This window comes from Mastomys coucha, unplaced genomic scaffold (assembly GCF_008632895.1).
Source record: "Mastomys coucha isolate ucsf_1 unplaced genomic scaffold, UCSF_Mcou_1 pScaffold5, whole genome shotgun sequence".
NCBI classification, from domain to species: domain Eukaryota; kingdom Metazoa; phylum Chordata; class Mammalia; order Rodentia; family Muridae; genus Mastomys; species Mastomys coucha.
In genome coordinates, this window is record NW_022196911.1 from 58,267,437 (window position 1) to 58,288,105 (window position 20,669).

General features: G+C 42.3%; 1 protein-coding gene and 1 long non-coding RNA gene across 5 annotated transcripts in view; one reads left to right on the forward strand and one right to left on the reverse strand.

Annotated features, from left to right (window-relative positions):
- Positions 1 to 13,982, reverse strand: part of LOC116078427 — a 43,378-nt gene extending 29,396 nt beyond the window's left edge. Inside the window, exons 1-3 of one of the 3 annotated variants that reach the window (XR_004113543.1) lie at positions 13,939 to 13,982; positions 10,865 to 10,991; positions 2,050 to 2,222 (exon numbers count right to left, since the gene is read on the reverse strand). This is a non-coding gene — a long non-coding RNA (uncharacterized LOC116078427). Of the gene's footprint in view, positions 1 to 2,049; positions 2,223 to 10,864; positions 10,992 to 12,836; positions 13,256 to 13,938 lie in introns of those variants that run through there. The other 2 variants (XR_004113541.1, XR_004113544.1) reach the window with 2 other exon arrangements.
- The window catches only part of Tekt3 (tektin 3), a 36,106-nt gene continuing 17,215 nt past the window's right edge, over positions 1,779 to 20,669 (forward strand). Inside the window, exons 1-3 of one of the 2 annotated variants that reach the window (XM_031353650.1) lie at positions 1,779 to 1,981; positions 8,624 to 9,229; positions 12,133 to 12,216. In XM_031353650.1, the coding sequence (XP_031209510.1) occupies positions 8,651 to 9,229; positions 12,133 to 12,216 (663 nt within the window). In that variant the 5' untranslated portion in view covers positions 1,779 to 1,981; positions 8,624 to 8,650. The other variant, XM_031353651.1, reaches the window with a different exon arrangement.

The window sequence follows — 20,669 nt, forward strand, 5'->3', positions numbered from 1 at the left end:
TGCTTACCAGGAATATGCTAATAGTAGGAGGTCCCTAGACACAGAGAGGAGGAAGTGGTGGGACAGTGGAGGGACTACCTCAGACATCTAGCCCATAGGACCCACTGTACTTCCAAGTAAATATTAGTGAGGAAATCTTTTCCTAAGGAAAGATCATGGGCAAGAGAGATGGACATGCTAAGGTTTGGAGCCAACTTTGTTTGCCTGTAGTTGGAAGCTAAATTCTGTTCTCACAGAGGGTCCAACAGGAGTTTTAGGAGTGTATGTAGCAAGGTGCACAGAGCTAAGTAGAGATTTTTGAAGAGTAGCCAAGTGAGAGAGCAGCATATGTCCGATAGCAGCTTCTGTTTGAGAAGACAAGAAGGATGCTGAGTGAGCTACTGAGATGGACCAGGTGGGCAGAGCCCCGGAATCTTGACAGACAAAACCGCGCCTGGTTTCTGATGAGGAAGTACAGTTGGATCGGGCTGGTAGCTTCTGGATAAAGGCTGATGGTGGCTGATGATTGAGTGATAGGAAACCCCTGAGTGACTAGAAAGGAAGTCTGGTGACAGTAGGACAAAGGAAGGAAGTTATAGAGTTGGCCTCAAGCAGCGTTCTCCTTAGGCAAAGTTGTCTCAGTCAGCTCAATTGCCTCTCTATGTCCAAACTTCTGGTCAGTGTTCTCCTCTGCTAAGCAGCACATGTGTGTGTGCAAACCACAAATGTTGGCTGCTTAACTCCTTGGTGGCAAGCACAACAAGGTACAAGGATGATAATTACCTTTTAATTCTGGCAAACACTTGGCAATCATACAAGAGTGTCTGACATATGTTTTTTTTTCTTTTTAAAAAAGATTGCTTTTTTTCCTTGTAAATAAAGTTGATGAATTTAACCCAATTTAACCAGGAAGTTTATAACACTCACATGTTTACGCATCTCTTCAAAGACAATGTTGTGCTGATTTCCCCTGACTCTAAATCAAACACAGGGTGACCAGTGTTCAGCCAACATCATATTTAAGATGGTACAATACAAAGCATAAAGATGGCTCCATCTTCGCTAGATCTCTGTTAAATTTGGTTCAGAAATTTCTCAGGCCCCAAGAAGTACCATATCATGTTGACAGCAGCTTGGGGCATCACCAAAGCCCATCCTGAGTCCTGAGAATCAAGAAAAAGAAGCTTGCTACACTTGAGACAAGCCTTCTGTGCTCATTCTCAGAAAGCCAAAGTCACTTAGTGTGCACCCTGCTGGTATCACTCTAGCGATTCCTGTTCAGCTTCTTATGACGTCAATTGGCACCAGCCTCTGAAATAACCAAGTTTCTGAATGGGTAAAACTGAGGACCCACTCCCCTCTGCATGCCTATTGTCACATGTTAAGGTCCCCTGGGAGCTGCCTCATCCTGGGAATGGCACACAAGAAACACCAAGGGGGGGGGGATTCTTTCTTCTTAACAATCACCAGTGTGAATTATTAGGGATGGCACAGCTAGGATGCCACCTCAAGGAGTATTAAACCCTCTAGGTCTCCATTTTAGGGATGGCTCTGCCACTGGGTGTTGCTAGACCAATGAATATATACAGCCTCAGTCACTGCCCCAACCACCTTACCTGGTAAAAGAAATTTTATTAGGGCTTGGAAGGACGTTGACAGTGATGGACATGTAAGTAAAACATGTGGCCAATGTCTACAGAAATATTGTTTGTGTTTACTGAAAACTTAACAGAGGGAAGGTCCCAAAGGTAGCCGGTGCGCTTTGGAACGGACCAGAGTTCCAGTGCCTCCTGGACGCTCTAGTCTCCCAACATCCGCGATCCTGCACGGTTACTATGCTCGTGAGCGTCCATAGCAACCGCCTAGGGCAGGGCTTCCCTGCTGGTACCCAATCCGCTTCCTACTAGGGACCCTGGCTGCGGTTGAGTGGTCCACGGTTTGATGTCAACTGGGGCGGGGCTAGCCAGCCTCTAGGGCGGCTGAGGGTCCACAGAGCGCACAGGTGAGTGGTCTAGGAAAGTCCTGGCCCCCAGGGCTGCGGTACCTGACTAGGAGTCCAGGATGTCTTACCGTCGGTCGCCAGGCAGCCCGGGTCTGCTGTTCCATCCTGTGGTCCACGGAAGGGGCATCCATCCTGTTTGTCACCTGCTTTTTCATAGGATAGCTTGTGTCTGAAACCCAATTCCTCCTCTAGGCTGCTTTCTCAGCCTAGGCTTCCAGGTAGCTCAGGGGAAGACGTGTTTCTGAAATTCAAACCAAGGTTAGTGTCCTCTGGTGCTCCCTGTCCCTGGAGACTTTCGGTTACATCTTCCTTGAGTTTTTTGGCGGTTAAAACCAAGTCTCTCAATACTGCCCTGGTGCTTACGGTGTTGTAATAAGCAAACACTTGAGAAACGGGGAACTCCCTTTGCTTGCTTATTGAGGCAAGGAAACTGTTTTATGGATAGGTAACGTATTTGATGAATCTGGTAAAATATTCTATTCCTTTTATAGACGAAATATTTCACGCAATAATTCGGTGAACAGCTTCTGTATGCCAAGCCACCCTGACCACTCCTTAAATGGTTACAAGCACAACCGTGGCCTGCTTTGTGGCCCTCTTTTTCCAGGGCACTCACCTACCAGAATGTAGTATATCCTCATACTCTGCATATTTTGCACTTTTATCATGATGCATCTATCCAGATGCCAGCACAAGGTGTTGCTTTAATTGTACGTAATGATATGTAAAAGATACGCTGCACCAAATATGTAATGAAAATATCTCCCGTTCACCCACACACCTCCCCTTTTAGTTCGCTCCCTTAAAAATACTGGAGAACAATTCTTGGGTATTCTAGTTGTTTCTGTGTGTGGGTGTCTCTGGGTATACAGGTATGGCAGTAAAAGTAGCTGGGAGTTTCGTTTCCAGCATACTAGACCTTGGCCTGGGGAAGAATTCGTTTGCATTTGTTTGTTTGCTTACAGACAATTAAACCGCTCCCATGTTCTTATTTAACCTTGAAGCCGAAGTGTTTCATGTTGAAATTCAAGTCATCGCTTCTAATTTTGGGGTTTGTTTAAAAGGCAAAATGTTTATATGATCTGAAGAGAAGCTCTAGCTAAGTGTGGTATTTATTAGCATGTATCTCTGGTCCCATCTGACACTGGGTTAGTTCCTGGAACCAGTGGACCTGGTTCCAGTCCCGAAGGTCTGTCTATGAAGATGTCAAGCCTGTGCCTGCCACTGATCTGAGGCTGGGTGTGGAGAAAAGATAACGCAGTTTCTGCCCTTGTATCTTGTGGGGGTGTTCTATAGGTTTTTGCCCTTTTAAATATTTATGATCCTAAAGTCTTGACTAAAATATGCTGATAAAATACATCCATTCAAGTCAAGCTCGTCTTCTGAATTGTAAATGTATCTTTCCAGTACTTGTACTCTTGGTGGGTTTCATTCTATCTTTAGCAAATCAATATTTATAGTTGAGTACTATAGCACTTTCAGTATGTTAATACCTGTTGATCACACATTAAATGAACAAAGCCCAATACTGTTTGACTTTGTAGTGCATCTCATTTCTTTTGGTAGTGACAAAATAAAATCTATTTTTATTTATCTGTTTACTTATTGGAACCATGATTGGCCTGAAACCTGCTATGTAGACCAGGCTGGTTTCAAACTCATAGAGATCCACCTGCCTCTGCCTCCTAAGTGCTGGAATTAAGAGCACGCACACTACTTCTGGCCCCACATTTAATTTAAGAAGCAAAAAAGCAATGGTCTTGTCTAGGGGATGATTCCCATAGCTACTTCCAACCATCTTCCCAAAGACCATATTGAATTTCCATGCAGATGGAAGATGAATACAGTGTTAGCAATCTTAGCAAACGTTGCTCATACTTGCTTAGAGAGTGACTGAGTTAGAATTTGGAGATCTAACGCTGCAAAAGATACAATCAGCAAACTGATCCAGAGTCTTTTTGAAAACTGAGGCATGTATGTGGCAACCGAGGGCAGCTTACAGGAGTCAGTTCTCTTTCCACCATGTGGGTTCCTGGACTTGAATTCAGCTCATCATGGTTGGTTGCAGGAACCATCTGTTGGGCCTGCGCTGTCCACTGTATGCATAAAGTTAGGAGGGAGTGATGTTGCCTTATTAGCCTCCGCACTTCTACATTGGGTGGTACTATTCCTCTTTTGTTCCTAATTTGTCTTCTCTTTTTATTTTGCTAAGTCTGGGCAATTTGTTTATTTTATTGACAGTTATACTGTTTTTCTTTTTCCATGTATCCTTTTTCTCTTTCGTAGATGTTTCTCTTTGTTTTCTCTCCCCTTCTACTTTGGGTTTATTTTGCTTTTAACTTCTTAGATTGAAACACAGACTACCAGTAGGACACGCCTTTAATATCAGCCTGGTATACAGAGTGAGTTCCAGGACAGCCAGGACCACACAGAGAAACCTGCCCTAAAAAACAACCAACCAAACCAAACAAAAAAACCCAAGAACACAAAAAAGAAAAAACCAAAACAACCTCCCCCAAACAAACCAACCACCACAGATCACGGATTTGAGCTCATCATTTTCTAATATGAACAAAGACATACTCTTCGCCCGAGTAGCAACTTTTGCTGTGTGTCATTAATTCATATAAGTTGTGTTTTGTTTTCATTCAGTTAAAAGCAGTTTCCAGTCTCCCATCCTATTTCCACAGTGATTCATGAGCTTTTAAGAAATGCAAGCCGGGCGGTGGTGGCGCACGCCTTTAATCCCAGCACTTGGGAGGCAGAGGCAGGCGGATTTCTGAGTTCGAGGCCAGCCTGGTCTCCAGAGTGAGTTCCAGGACAGCCAGGGCTATACAGAGAAACCCTGTCGAAAAAAAAAAACAAAAAAAACAAAAAAAAAAACAAAAAAAAAAAAGAAATGCATTGTTTAATTCCCTATTATTTGAGGAATTGCTAACTGTCCATTATCAACCTTTAACTTAGTTTTGACATATTCAGAAAACATGTGTAACTTGCATGAATTCGGTAGTTTAGGGTACCTTAGGTCCAGTTAGTGTATTTGAACGAGTATTAACCAGTATGTCTTTTCTATGAATTACTGACAATGCAATGGTGGATTTGCCCATGTCTTATTTTAATCTTGTCAATCTCTGTGTTATGTATTTGTGTCAATGACTAACTATAAGGACATTTATTTTAAGATTGCTATAACTCTTAAATGTTATTTTTATTGATTATTGTTGCGTGTGTATGATATGTGTGTGAATGCTGGAGGACTTGTGTGGTGGTCAGAAGACAAGCCCTAGAGTCTGTTCTCTCCTTTCATCTTTATGTGGATTCCAGGGATGGGCCTCAGGTCTCCTGGCTTGGGCAGCAGAGCATACCACCCACTGAGTTATCTTGCCCGGTCATCTCTCTTCGACTGACCCTTCCACTCATTTTTATCTCTGATCTTGTTCCAATGTTTACTTAGACATATATTATAAACACACACATATATACACATATATAACATACATATATATGCATATATATTATATATGTGTATACATATGTTTATGTGTCTCTCTGTTTATCTTTTAACATTTTTTTTGAAATTCCTATACTTTTATAATCATCTAAAGACTACAGTAGTTTCCGTCACACGTGGAAGGCATTCGGTTATTTCTTTCGCCGCCGTTTGGTCCCTCTCCTCACGACATCACAACGGCACAATACCTGTGCTGTCACGCTGCAGCTTCCTCTTTCAAAACCAAAAGCATTGAAAGAAAAATCTCTGTTTGCTGTTCACAAGGCTTGAGTGTACTAATATCTCCTTCTCCACTGTCCAGCCTGCTGCCCATGCCAGTTAATGGGTTAAGTAGACATTGTATGCATTTACCCTGCCTGTTTCCCATCTGGCTCCTCCCACAGTTCTCCTCCCATCCTTTCTTCCATTTCCAGATTGGCTTCTACAGACAGACTCTCTTTAATTATGGCCATATTGTTGTCTGTTAGTATGTTTGTAGTTTTTTTGACGGTTTGCTAGACACAGCGATATGGCCTGGTTGAGCGTTTTGATGTTCTCAGGAAACCAAGTCACATGTTGGCCAATCTGATCATCTTTGTAAATCTTGAGACCCGTGCCCAGTTTTGCTCATGTGAGCCCTCAGAATGTTCTTCTCACCTTGGCATTACTAATGAAAATTACCAGACTAGAGCTAATTGAGGGAGGGAAGGTGGATCTTGGCTCATGGTTTCAGAGGGTTGCTTGGGCCCACATGCACGATGATCAGGGAAGAGTATAACTATAGGAGGGTTGTTGTCCACAGCCAACCAGCAAACAGAGAGCAAGCCAAACAATGATAGGTGATACACCCTCAAGAACTTGCCCCTCGTTGGCTTACTTCCTCTGGCTAGAACCTGCTTCCTTGATGTTTCTGCAACCTCCTAAAGTAATACCACCAACTGGGGGCCAGGCAGCAAACCTGATTTCATCACTGAGATTTCACGTTCAATCCATAGTAAGTATTTTCAGGCCATGGACTTCAAATGTATGACCACTCTGACATCTTCACTGACTGTCACCTGGGAACATCATAGATTGTAATCTTGCTTAGTATGCATCTCTACCTTCTGTGCTCTAGAGATAGTTCACCCGACAACTCTGCCCCCAGTGTTTGGCAGAGTTTGAGGAGGGTCCCTTGATACATATGCAGGTTATGTCTAGTCAGAGGCTCATGGGCATCCCCTGTGTAGATTTCTAAGCTGTGTTTGTGTAGCTTGTTGTTTTCTTGGGTTTTGCTTACCACTTCTAGCTGTGGAAGCCTCTCCAGAGTCTGGTCACTCTCTCAAGACATAGTCTGCCAAGCTCTGTTCCATTTCATGTGGTTTCTCCCACAGTGATCTGGAAATTGCCACCAAACACAATGCCTCAACAATAAGAAGGTTCATTATTTGCATCCTTTTTTTTTTTCAGGGATCAGTCCTGTGTTGCCTGGAGCCCGGTGTGTGAGAGAAGCTGTCTCATATGTTGGATCTAAGTTTTTAGTTGTACAGTTTTGACTAGTCTACCATGGTTGTAGTGAAAATCCTGTTTGAGTTTTTAAACACATTTTTAGGTCACGATACCTTCAGGTTTCTTAACCAATAGGAGCCCTAAATACATGATATAGTGGTGGAGAACTTTGGTAAAACATAATCAAGGTGTGATTTTCATTCCCTCTTCCTGGATGGCTTTAAAGGGTGGATGGCTGGAGCTCTAGGTGTGGTTATAACATAGTTCTTGTGGAAGTCATCCCCAGACCTGTCCATTAATCCAGATCCTCAGCTATCCCTTCCCTAAAACAAAACTCCGCCTGCTTTTCCAATACACAACTTTTCCCCAATCCTCGTGTCTCATATTGCAGGGGTGTCTCATACTCCACGGCAGTGTGGTTTTAATTTTGACAATCCTGGATTGTGATATCTCAAGCTGCCAGCATAACAGGTGTTAGAAAAAACCCACGTGGCATTCCACCCTTCAGGTCTCCCAGTCAGAGTACCAAGTGGCCCTCTCTGGATTTGAGATCTTTTATTGTCAAACGTTAAGCAAAGATAAGGAGAAATGTTTTAGCTAGAAGGAAACTACGTTATTTCTGGATTTGACAAGGGAAACGGGTTGGAAGCAGGGCAGACTTAAGGTCCCCAAGACCTCAAGTAGCTTTGAACTCACTTTGAAGAAAAGCAATGTTTAAAGATCCAAACTGTAGTGGAGAGGTGGCAGTATAGAGTGACTAGGAGGAAGAGGGAAGAGGGTCTAGCCCACAGTGAGGGAGCAAGCATTCCTGGGGCCACTCTGGCACGGGACGCTATTTTTTGAGTGGATTTTAACTTGAACACAGTTCTACAAGTCAGTTATTCTGTGGCACTAGTCAGAAGGTGTTGAAGAACTTGCTTCTTTTTATCTCAATAGTGCATCAAATTGAATATGACTCGGTTCTCTCCTTCTTACTAACAGGTCTATAGACATAAGCTACCCAGCAGAGTGACAGTCCAAAAAGTATGTCACAGTCTGTAGTGTCCTGGTCTCCCTAAGAGGTCCCATAAATGTACTCAACTAAGAATAAAAAGATGCATGTTCTAGAATGATATGAACTGCAGTTGGGATAACGTGAAGCCACTCACTCGTGAGTTTGCACACAACAGGATCAGTCTTTTAATTTAGAACATTTGAATTTCAAAAATTCAAATGACTAATATAAAAACATACTACCTTCATATATTTTGAGACTTAGGGATTGAAACTCTAAAATTATCACTAAAAAGTACTGGTAACATATGAGAAGAGATATGTAATGAGCCTGGGAGCACTGTGTCAGATGAAATCTTTTTGTTTGTTTGTTTTGTTTTTTCAAGACAGGGTTTCTCTGTATAACCCTGGCTGTCCTGGAACTCACTGTGTAGACCAGGCTGGCCTAGAACTCAGAAATCCATCTGCCTCTGCCTCCCAAGCGCTGGGATTAAAGGCATGCGCCACCACCACCTAGATGAAATCTTTTGTCAGTATGTTATATAAGATTAATTTACTTGATATTTCTTCCTTTTATTCCTTCCTTCCTTCCTTCCTTCCTTCCTTCCTTCCTTCCTTCCTTCCTCCCTCCCTCCCTCCCTCTCTTCCTTCCTTCTGTCCCTCTTTTGCAGGAGAGATTTGCAAATTGTTTGAGCACCATGGAACTTTTAGGTTCTACTTTAACGGCTACATATGCCCACCCTCAACCTGCACCGACCAGTTTTCTACCATCAATTGGTACCATAACGTCGAGCTATCGGGACCGCTTTCCCCATCGCAATCTGACACACAGCTTGAGCCTTCCATGGAGACCAAGCACCTACTACAAAACGGCCTACAACTACCCAACCTTGCCCCCATTCTCCTCGACATCTCAGAGAGTGTGTGAGAGCACTATGCTCCCCTTCGTGTCCAACAGAACTACCCTCTTCACAAGGTACACCCCCGATGACTGGTACCGTTCCAATCTAGTCAGCTTCCAAGAGTCCAATTGCTCTCGGCACAATTCAGAGAGACTCAGAGTCGATACATCTCGGCTCATTCAAGACAAGTATCAGCAGATCCGGAAGACCCAGGCTGACTCTACCCAAAACCTGGGAGAACGAGTCAATGACATAGCGTTTTGGAAATCTGAAATCATGCATGAATTGGATGAAATGATCGGAGAGACAAATGCACTGACCGATATTAAGAGAAGGCTGGAGAGGGGTTTAATAGAGACCGAAGCCCCTCTGCAGGTGAGGATGAGGGTCAGAATAGAAGGCACTGAAGCTCAGTGGTTATTGTTATCTTCAACAAATTACGTTTTCTGCTGCCCATAAAAACACCACTCATCAATAAATTTGTAAATGGGATAGGTAATAGCTAACCCATTGCCGCTTTACACATATCACCCATAGTGAGCTTCTGAGCGAATTCTGAAAGCCAAGCAGACTAAAGAAACACCATTAGGTACACACTGTTTTCAGCTGAACGTACCATCTTCTTAGCCCTTAACAAGGCTGGCCTGATCACTGCAGGTTCTAGATTAAGATGAAAACAGTTGTCTAAGAAAATTTTAATTTAGCCGGTCGGGCGGTGGTGGCTCAGGCCTTTAATCCCAGCACTTGGGAGGCAGAGGCAGGCGGATTTCTGAGTTCGAGGCCAGCCTGGTCTACAGAGTGAGTTCCAGGACAGCCAGGGCTACACAGAGAAACCCTGTCTCAGAAAAAAAAAAAAAAAAAAAAAAAAGAAAATTTTAATTTAATGAGAGCTGAGGAGATGGCCCAGTGGGTGACACCTTTGCCTTGCAAGCATGAGGACCTGAATTTGATCCCCAGAATCCATATGGCAACCCCAGTACTAGCAGGGTGGAGGCAGGGGGATCACTGGGTCCACTGGCCAGCCAGCATATCAGTGATTTCAAGGTCAATGAGAAACTCTGTTTTAGAATGAAGTTGATGGTATCTGAGGAAGCACAACTTTGGGCCTTCACATGCACACACACACACACACACACACACACACACACACAAACCTGTACATACACACACACACTCATGGAAACCCGCACACATATACCCACATACATATAAATAAATATACACAAGCATGCACACATGTATGCACACACAAACATACACACATGCACACACACATGTATACATGTACACTCACACACAGACATGCACACATACATATATACTCACACACATATACATACACATATACAAATAAACTTTTTTTTAAAAGAAAATTAAAAGTTTTCAGTCTGTGTCATGAAGTAATCCCTATGTTGATGTAATTGCTTTTCAGGGCACAAGCGATCAAACGAGAGGCCTTTAGAAGTCTGTTTAGGATTCTTTTATTAAGTGTAGGCCAGTTGTCACCATCAGACAGGCAGACCTTCAGTTAGTTCCTGCCATCTGACTAGGCTTTGAGTGGGCTCCAGTCACCTGTGACCCTTGTACCACAGGATAGACCCTCCAACCTCTTATGCCCACGACCATAGGGAGAAGGCATTCCCTGTCTAAAGCTGGGGCAGGATATAAATTAGTAAACCTCTCAGTGAGCACTTCCAACACCCATTGTCTCCATGTGGGACGCTCACAGGAGATCCCATGGTACCCAAGAGTGAGGACCAAGGTGCTGAAAGTCTAGTGATTTCAGGAGTCTCCTGGGCTTCTCTGCACAGTGTCACTTCTGTCCCATTCTCTCCACTAACCCCAAATACAGAACTACACACAAGCCCCAGTGTCCTGAGGAAGTGCTCACATAAGGTCTTTTTGGATTCATTCACCCTAGGTTGTTAAGAATCAGAAGGCCCCCAGTATCTTCCCTGGGTCCTAGCTCAGGGACTGAAAACATCCTTAAAACCATGGCCACATACATACCCTATTACTTAATGATGTCTCCGTTGCTTTCCTCACTCCCTTCATGATGGCTGGATCTTGATTGGGTTCTAATGTGAGCTTTCTCCTGCAGTTTCTGCTTGAGTGTTCTTGTGGGTTACAATATTGACTGTCAAAATGGAGTCAAAAGATCCTGATTATGATCAGTGTTACATAGAGATAAACCTCAAAAAACCAAAACAAATAACCACTTAACAGGAGGAAGGTTGTTAAATGTTAGCACAACAGTAATTAAGTCAATCGGGGGCCACTGTAGCTTATCAAATATGCAATAATGAACACCTGTAACATCTAGGGCAGAAACCATGCACCTGGATGTGTCACTGGTGGGGCCATGGACTAGAGGACGAATCCTGAAAGACAGTGTGGTGATATAAACTTACATAATCAGAGTTCCCACAATCCATTAGTTCCTCATCTAGTAAATGTTATTTAGACTATTAAAAGTTAGAAATTTGCTCAGCTAAGGTTCAATAACATATTACAACATGGCTCACATTTTGTGTTTACGAAAGTTTAGCATAGTCTTGTGTCATGAAAAAAGTTTTGAAGAAAGCATTTTAGCTACATGGTGACCTCCTACTTAACTCATTGTTAGTGACTTATGCTGTTTTTTGTTGCCATAACTAACATTCTCTGCCTCAAAGAATATGTTAAAACTTCAGTCTACTGTTTCATTTGATCCTAAAAAATTTAGTATAAAATTGTAGGGATATTTTCACCTCCATTTTATTAAAATCAGACAACCAATAAACAAAGCAGCAATGAGTCTCTGAAATATGTGTTCTATATTTTAATTCTTAATAGGTAAAAGATATTGTTTTTATAATTAGGAAAATAAATAGTTTTACAGATTTAGGTAGTTGGCTACACAAACATTTTAATATTTTGAAAGTAAATCACTCATTTCTACTTTTTCCAGTAGAAAATAATTAGAAATAATAATAATACTATCTCAGACTCTACAGTTCATGTTATCCAACTTTTTCAGTAAACTAATGCCAAGCACGTAATTCAGTTGCTCATTGGTAGGGATTCTTTTTGTCAGTTTTACAAATTAGGATTTTTTTTCCCCAAAATAATTTCTATAGTAGATGCCACCCTTTCACTAACAGCAAAGACTTCTTTCCCTTCTGGGGTCCTTCTTCCAAACCAATTTGAGAAGTCCATCTTGGGAGTCCCTGTTGACTTCCTTTAAAGCTGCTGTGGTCATTTTGTGGTGACACGTTCTATGCTCTGTGGATCTCTAGGTTGCCCGAGAGTGTCTCTTTCACCGTGAGAAGAGAATAGGAATCGATCTTGTTCACGATGAAGTCGAGAAAGAACTCCTGGCGGTATGTGTGGGGTCGGGGGGCGGGGGAGGGATATACTTCAGTAACTCTAGTTACTAGTCTGTAGACACAAATGTGTGTTTAGGGTGAAGAAATCAGATAGGTACTATCTAAAGCCACTCAGAAGTAAATTTATAGTGCCTGGCAAAGGCTCATTTTCTTGGTTTTGTAAGTAACCTATGTTGACTGAGAATCTTAAAAATACAGGAAAGAAGCCGGGCCACTGCAGTGTCAAGACTATCACTGCTGAGCACAGTGCTCACTCCCAACTCTCCCCTACTTCTCTTCAGGGCATGAACATCTGGGGAAGTTTTGATCCATGGCCAAGCTGCCACCCCAGGACTGATGTGTCCAAGCGGCTCTGTGGGTTCTCCCAGGCTCGCCTGCACTTTCTACCTCTTAAATCTGACCTGCTCCCGAGTTCTCTGGCTGTCTGTACTACCTACACTAACATCTCTCAGTCTGTTGAGGTTTCAGCTTCCGTCTGCTTGAGGATACTCCCAGGCTCTTTCTCTGGCTAAGACGTTGACTCAAACATTAGTTCTTCACCTTAAGTGTTCTGCCAAACAGTTTCAAAAACTTTAATTAGCATGTACTACTAATAATAAGGATTAAGAATGTACTGTTTAGACAGTGTCCACTTGTCCTTCCTCCCAGCTCACTTCCCAGCCTGTCCTACCCTGCCGCCTACTTCCTCCTCATGATGGAGTACCCTTGGCTGCAGCCATTATCTCCTTAAACTCTACGTCAGCCTCAGCTCTTTACCTCAAAACAAACAAACAATCCACTTCATAATCCCTACACTATGACATAAAAAATGGATGGAAGACTTAAGAATAAAAGTTAGAAATGATCAAATGCTTAGGAAAAGTATATCTAAATAATTTTGACACTGGAGGAGGTGACAGTCTTTTAGATACAACCCTGAAAGAAAAACAAGAACAAAAGATAAGCTACATCAACAAAACTGAAGAATCGGTAAGTCAAGAAAGGAAGATTATCATTAACAAAAAATGCTCACATATCATATACCTGATGTGGAATCGTATCTAGCCTATATAAATAATAACTAAAAGTTTTCAAGAAAAACAACTCAATTTAAAAAAAAAATGGTTGAACTGACACATCAGTTCACCAAAGAGGAGAAGCCAAAGGCAATAATGGCATAAAACTACGAATCTTCATTAATCACCAAGAAGATAGAACAATGAAAGCAGTGCTAAGCACCCTGAGTACCCTGATAAAGGAACTGGAGAGAGCATACACTAGCATCTTAACAGCACACCTGAAAGCTCTAGAACAAAAAGAAGCAAATGCACCCAAGAGGAGTAGGCCGCAGGAAATACCAAACAGGGCTGAAATCAACCAAGTAGAAACAAAAAGAACTATACAAAGAATTGACAAAACCAGGAGCTGGTTCTTTGAGAAAATCAACAAGATAGATAAACCCTTAGCCAGACTAATCAGAGGGTACAGAGACAGTATCCAAATTAACAAAATCAGAAATGAAAAGGGAGATATAACAACAAAAACTGAGGAAATTAAAGAAATCATCAGATCCTACTAAAAAAGCCTATATTCAACATAACTGGGAAATCTGGATGAAACAAACAATTTTCTATATAGATACCAAATACCATCAGATAGACCATCTGAACAGTCCCATAACCCCTAAAGAAACAGAAGCAGTCATTAAAAGTCCCCCAACCAAAAAAAGCCCAGAACCTGATGGGTTCAGTGCAGAATTCTACCAGACCTTCAAAGAAGACCTAATACCAATACTCTCCAAACTATTCCACAAAATAGAATCAGAAGGCACACTACCCAGTTCATTCTATGAAGCCACAATTATGCTGCGTATTCTCCCTTGGAGATGGAACGCTTTCTGTCTAATCAGGAACTTGTCAGTTTCCTTTCATAGAGGACTTCATAAGAGATTTTTTTTCTACTTCTATCATGTTTAATGTTCCAAATAGGTTTTAAAACTGGTTGAGTGCATACTATTTTTAGCCTCAGAAGATATCATGTATATTTAAGAGGCATTTAACTATTATAAATTATTTTGATGACTTAAAAAATGTCAATACTGAGTTGTGTATTTTAAAATAAATTTTATTAGTTTAATAAAAAATAAAAAAAAAAATAAGGAGATAGAAATGACCTTCATTCTGAGACTCAACCTCACACCCACAGAATGGTGATTCCTACAGAGAAAACGAGAGAGCTGAGACTGTGGAGGGATTAAAATCCATGCATATGAGCCAGGTGGTGGTGGTGCATGCCTTTAATCCCAGCACTTGGGAGGCAGAGGCAGGCAGATTTCTGAGTTCGAGGCCAGCCTGGTCTACAGAGTGAGTTCCAGGACAGCCAGGGCTACACAGAGAAACCCTGTCTCGAAAAACAAAAACAAAACAACAACAACAAAAAAATCCATGCACATGGCTGGTGAGAATGGAATATGATGCATCTGTTTTAGAAAATGATTACTCGAAGTTACTACATAATCCAGCAGCTCTGCTCCCAAGTATCTACCCAAGAAGAAAGGAAAGCATGTACTGAAAGGGAAAATCTTACAGGAGAATGAGTCTGGAAACAGCTTGTAGAAGCACCACAAAGTGAAAAGACCCTAATGGCTATTCCCACAGTAGAGAATTCTTTAGCAACCCACTGAAGATTAGTGGGTGCCTAGAAGGAGGCTGGGGGAGGCTAGAGGTTGGAAGTAACTAGCAGGAGTTACCTTTTGGGATCCAGGTGATGAAAGTGCCCCGAGTTTGGTGTTGGTGATGGGTGTACTAACAAAGATTGGCTGTAGACTTCGAGTCTGTGAGTGATGTTGTCTGGGGTCTGTGCCCTTCAGACCTATCCTTGAGAAACAGGAAACACTGAATCTGAGGTTGAACTTTTCCAGTTCAGTAGCAGAGGCCATCTTATGCCAAATAAACCTGCAACTAGAATAATAGCTCATGAATTGGTCACCCTCAATTAATTCAAATAGCAAATATGTTCTGCTATCCAATGTAGTGAACACACAACACACACTTATTCTTTTGGCTATTATATACAAGCAGTAATATAGGCTGAACATCCTTACCCCCAAATCCGAAATCTAAAATGTTCCAAAATCAAAAGCCTTTGAGCATGAAGATGACAACACAAGCAGGGACTTGCACAACAGACCTCAGATTAAATTAAACATGCAAAATCGCGCGTGCGCGTGAAGTGTATCTGAGACATAAATGAATTCCGTGTGTAGACTTGTGTTCCCAAGATAATTTCATCATAACCATGCAAATATTCAAAATTCCAGGAAAAGAATTCTGTTCTGAAATGTTCCTGACCCAAAGTACTCTAGAAGAGGGATGCTCGTTCGCTATGTCCAGCAGTCTCTTATAGAACTGGGTCTCTTGAGGGAGCCGTCATGATGTCCATGGTGTCTCTTTGAACTCTGAAGCCAAGTGAGTCTGCAGAGACATTGGACACCCAGCCAGCCAGCTCCGGCTGTGCTCTGGGACTCAAGCCAGGCCTGCTACTCAGAGCTAAAACTGACCCTCTCAGACTGCTCCCAGTGACCAGTTTCACTCCTCCCATGTTGTAGAAGCAGAACCACTTAAGACTTCAAAGGCTTATTGGGAATGTGTGGCAATGAGCTCTGGAGACAGACCCATTTCAGCACAATGCAGCCTGGGAAGACTTCTCTGAGAAGGGGTTGAATAGTCTCATCATAGAACGAATGCATGGGTAGGGTCCAAACATCCGTACTAAGTTATACACTCCTTACCTAGGTTTCTACATTCAAACTGTGGGTCCAAATGTTTCCAACAATCAGCCGTGTCAGAGAGGACAGTTATTTGCTAGTCATCTTTGATAGACACAGGAGCAAATATTAAAATTGCAAACTGATAACAAGCATTGTGTTAGGAATAAAGGGCCTGCTCTTGTAGATGAGATTTTTTTTTCTTGACCTTGGTCGAACTGGGACTGCAGTTTGATTTTAGGAGTTGGATTGCAGCAGATTGTTCAGCTGTGATAACTCATGAAATGATTTTAAACCCACGACTCAGGCTATAGCCTAAGCCCAGCCCTTGTCCACATCTGTAGTCAGACATCTGTGTTCTTGTGATGTTGGCCTTCTCACTCCACTGAAACATAGCTCGCAACTCACATGAGTATTAAGTTCTAACATGAGGCAAATGACCTCTTAATGTGAGTTTTTCCGAGAGGAAGTGAACTTTCCAGATAGAGAAGTGATGAAAAAACAAAGAAAATAGTCTACCTAACTGTAGCTTAGCGAACTGTTGAGACTGTTGGGAAAGGGTGGCTCAAAGTCAACTACATTTCTGGAAAGCCTGCCCACTGTGGGTGACTGACACACCACAGCTATAGCCCTGGATCTTCCTACACCACTTGAAGGTAGCTTGGCCAAAGGGGAAATCTGTTCTTCCTCAGTAATCTTTCTACAGAGACTTAGTGAATCCGTTAACTTTCAGAACCCTGAAACCTTGTAAGTTTTGTTTACTTCCTGGGTTTTGTATGCTTCCTTCCTCTATCCAGGAAGGAAAGTTTAAGTCTGGAGAAAATAGCTGTGGACCAGCTCTATCAACTGTTTGGCCAAGCATGGGCTGCTTCAATTGTGGGTTGCAATCCCTTCTGGGATTATATAGCAGAAAGCATGGGGGTCATAAAAAGTTGACAATAGTGGAAGGGTTCTAAATGTTCAAGGTTAAAAATTAATTCAAAGTTAAACTTGCAGTGACTATGGGGTCTTGTGAAGTGCTTATCCATGCCGCACCATGTGACATCATTGTAGTCTTGGTTCTGAAGGCACAACATGTACCCTTTGCAGTGTGCATGCCATGCACACATGCAGCACCATGTGGATGCTGCCCGAAACTCAGCTCAGACTTGAGACTATTGTACGTCATGACTTGCAATGTTTTTCTCCTCACAATTTTCAGTTCTTATAGATGCATGATGGTTCAACTACAGAAAGTGGAGATTTAAAATCTTATCTTCCAACCATCACCCCTCAGGATATAAGCATGAAACTACAACGTCTTTCCATCAAATTGTTAGAATGCCCCGTTTTAACGATTGCTGACTTTTAATTTCATCAAAAATATTTCAACTGTCAAATGAATATGAGCCTGGGATTAAGACAGAATTTCCAACAATGTCTGGCATGACCCTAGATGTAGCTCCACCTTGTTGTTCCATGCATTTATGTGAAGCAGCATTCTCATCAGTAAAGACATCAATCATATCAACTCTGAAAGGCATTGCATCGAAAGCACACATGTCCATCCATCTCATTAGTGTGCAAATTGTGCAAATTGTGTTCACTGTTAATAAATAGTAAAGTAAAATTATGTTTATGCCAAAGGACTATTTTAAATTAATGTCATTTTTTATTTTTTATCATGAAGTGTTGGAAAATTTTAATTTTAAATACCTTTAGACTTAAGATCATATAGGCAAAATATAAGATCATATAGGCGAAACAATATACTTACTTGTTTTTTGGTTTTTTTTTTTTTGAGACAGAATTTCTATGTTTAGCCTTGGATATCCTGGAACTCACTCTGTAGACCAAGTTGGCCTTGAACTCACAGAGATCCATTTGCCTCTGTCCCTTGGGTGCTGGGACTAAAGGTGTGTACCACCACTGCCTGGAAGCAAAGGAGGTTTATTTTATTTTAATTTTTTATTTCTTCAAAGAAGGTTTTAAGGGGAAACAGCTTAAGAAGCCTGGGAAAGTGTCATCGTCTTTATCATTACTTCATAACTTTGGCCACAGTTAAAGTGTGAGGCAGCCTGGTTTCACTGGAGGTGATGGGAAGGAAGAGGCTGCAGAGTCTCTATTCTGACACCTTCCACCCCTGCAATGCTGCCTTAAGAATCCAGTTCCTGAGAGGTGGGTGACCGCAGGAGACTGTGAAGGTTTCACCTGCTCAAGTAGGAGACCAACCCAAGGGTCCTCAACCATGGAGACAAATTTCCTGTTTGGCTTTCCCCCAAAGTCCTTCTAGTGAGCCCACATAGTCACGTACTGCACTGACATCTTGGGGCCCTCTGGGAAGTCAGTGTACAGCATCTCTTACTCCTCTCCAAGTTCAGAATCATCGCCCCTTCCCAGCTCCTGCAGGTGTGCTGTGCTATGCAGGTAGCTACAGTCATGGGCTCACTGGACCCGGTCTGCCTCCACAGCTTCTGCCTTCTGCATCTGCCTCCTGCAAGCTCTTACCTCAAGGCAGGGGAGAGGATGGCTTGCACCGCACACAGTTCCACTGCAGGCATGAGTGTAGACTGACAGGTCAGGGAACACTGGACAGGCAGGTCTACAAATCCCAATGCAGCCTTTCCTTGTTCTTGGAAATTCCTCTGCCTTCAACCATCTGCTTGCTGGTCATCATCTGACTTTATTTGAATTCACAAACAAAAACTATTGTTTAAGAATTAAAAAATAATAAAGTTTTATTAAATGCATTTTTACCCCAGTGGAAATCCCAGGAATTCCCACTACATGCGTTTTATGTGAAAACACACTTCATATATTGTAAAGTATCCTGATGATGGTTCCTAGGCAGGACTCCAGGCATCCTTTTATCTCTCTGTCTCTGTCTCTGTCTCTGTCTCTGTCTCTGTCTCTCTGTCTCTGTCTCTGTCTCTGTCTCTCTCTCTGTCTCTGTCTCTCTCTCTGTCTCTCTCTCTGTCTCTCTCTCTGTCTCTCTCTCTCTCTCTCTTTCTCTCTCACTCTCTCCCTTCCTCTCCCTTCCCCACTGCCCCTCTTCTCTAAGTCATTGAGACAGATGAACATTAAACAATACAAAAATCTAAGACTCTTTTGGTACCCCATGATATTTACACGAACAGGCAGAACTTTGGTACAACATGAAAGCAGAGAACATGTTAGTTGATTCCACTGATCCTGTGCCTCTAAGAATCAGACAGCAGGTTTAACATTTTAGGCATGCTCAGTATTGTCTAAACATGTATGTGGCATGTTCATATGTGTGCGGGAGTGCATTATGTATGTGTATGCATGTGAAGGCCAGAGGACAACATCAGCTGTCATTCTCAGGAATGCTGCTGCTTTCTTTCCAGGCAGGACCTTTCATTGGCCTGGAGCTCATCAATTAGGTTAGACTTACAAGATTAGACAAGCTTCAAGGATCTGCTAGTCTCAGCCTCCCCAGGCCATCATGTGTGGGTTCTGGGAAGCCAACTCAGCTCCTTGTCCTTGCAAGAGAATTGCTTTACTGACTGAGCTCCCTACCCCAGAAGCCCCCTATTCAATACATTTAAGTTAAACAATAAAGGAAGAAGATAACAGGCAGATGCTCATAATAGTAGAGCAAGGAAAGTATCATAATCAAATCAACAAAGATAAACAAAAAATTATTTGATAGATTTTAGCATCACAGAAACCATTAATGTCAATATACAAAACACCATGCACAAAGTTCTATTGCATCCAATGGGAATGAATTGATTTTGTTTTGAGGTGAGGGAATCTCCTACTCTGTGACCCAGGCTAGCCTTAGAATTTTATTATTAATTAATTAATTAATTTATTTATTTATTATTAGATATTTTCTTTATTTACATGTCATATGATATATCCTTTCCCAGTTTCCCCTCTGGAAAAAAAAACCCAAAAAAACAGAAAACCCTATTCATTCCCCCCTCTCCCTGCTCACCAACCTACCTCTCCTGCTTCCTAACCCTGGCATTCCCCTACACTGGGACACAGAGCCTTCACAGGGCCAAGGGTCTCTCCTCCCATTGATGACTGACTTGGCCATCCTCTGCTACCTGTGCATCTGGAGCCATTACTCCCACCATGTGTACTCTTTGGTTGGTGGTTTAGTCCCTGGGAGCTCTGAGGGTACTAGTTAGTTCATATTGTTGTTCGTCCTAAGGGGCTGCAAACCCTTCAGCTCCTTGGGTCCTTTTTCTAGCTCCTTCATTGGGAACCCTGTGCTCAGTCCAATGGATGGCTGTGAACCTCTACTTCTGTATTAGTCAGGTACTGTCAGAGCCTCTCAGGAGACAGCTATATAAGGCTCCTGTCAGCCAGCCTTAGATTTAAACTCCTCAGCATCTCAGCCTGCCTTGTACCTGAGACTACAGGTGCCTACCACCACACGTGGCTAAGGATTGCATTTTAAGTATGTTAAGAACATCAAGTACATCCTTACATTAGCCTTCACATACATGTAGGTTGACTGTTGTCTTGGGGCATGTTCTGTTATGTTGGTGAGAGTTACAGGATAGATGACTACCTGGCGTGCCCAAGGAAGGCAGACTTACTCATTATTATAGACAAGTTCAGCTTTCTGGAGGGAGATTTAGCTTTCATTGCCAAACCTAGAAAACAAGCATGACCCTTGGCAACGTCGATCTGTTTACTCTGATTGTTCACAACAGCATCGTTTACTATTATGGGCAAACATCCA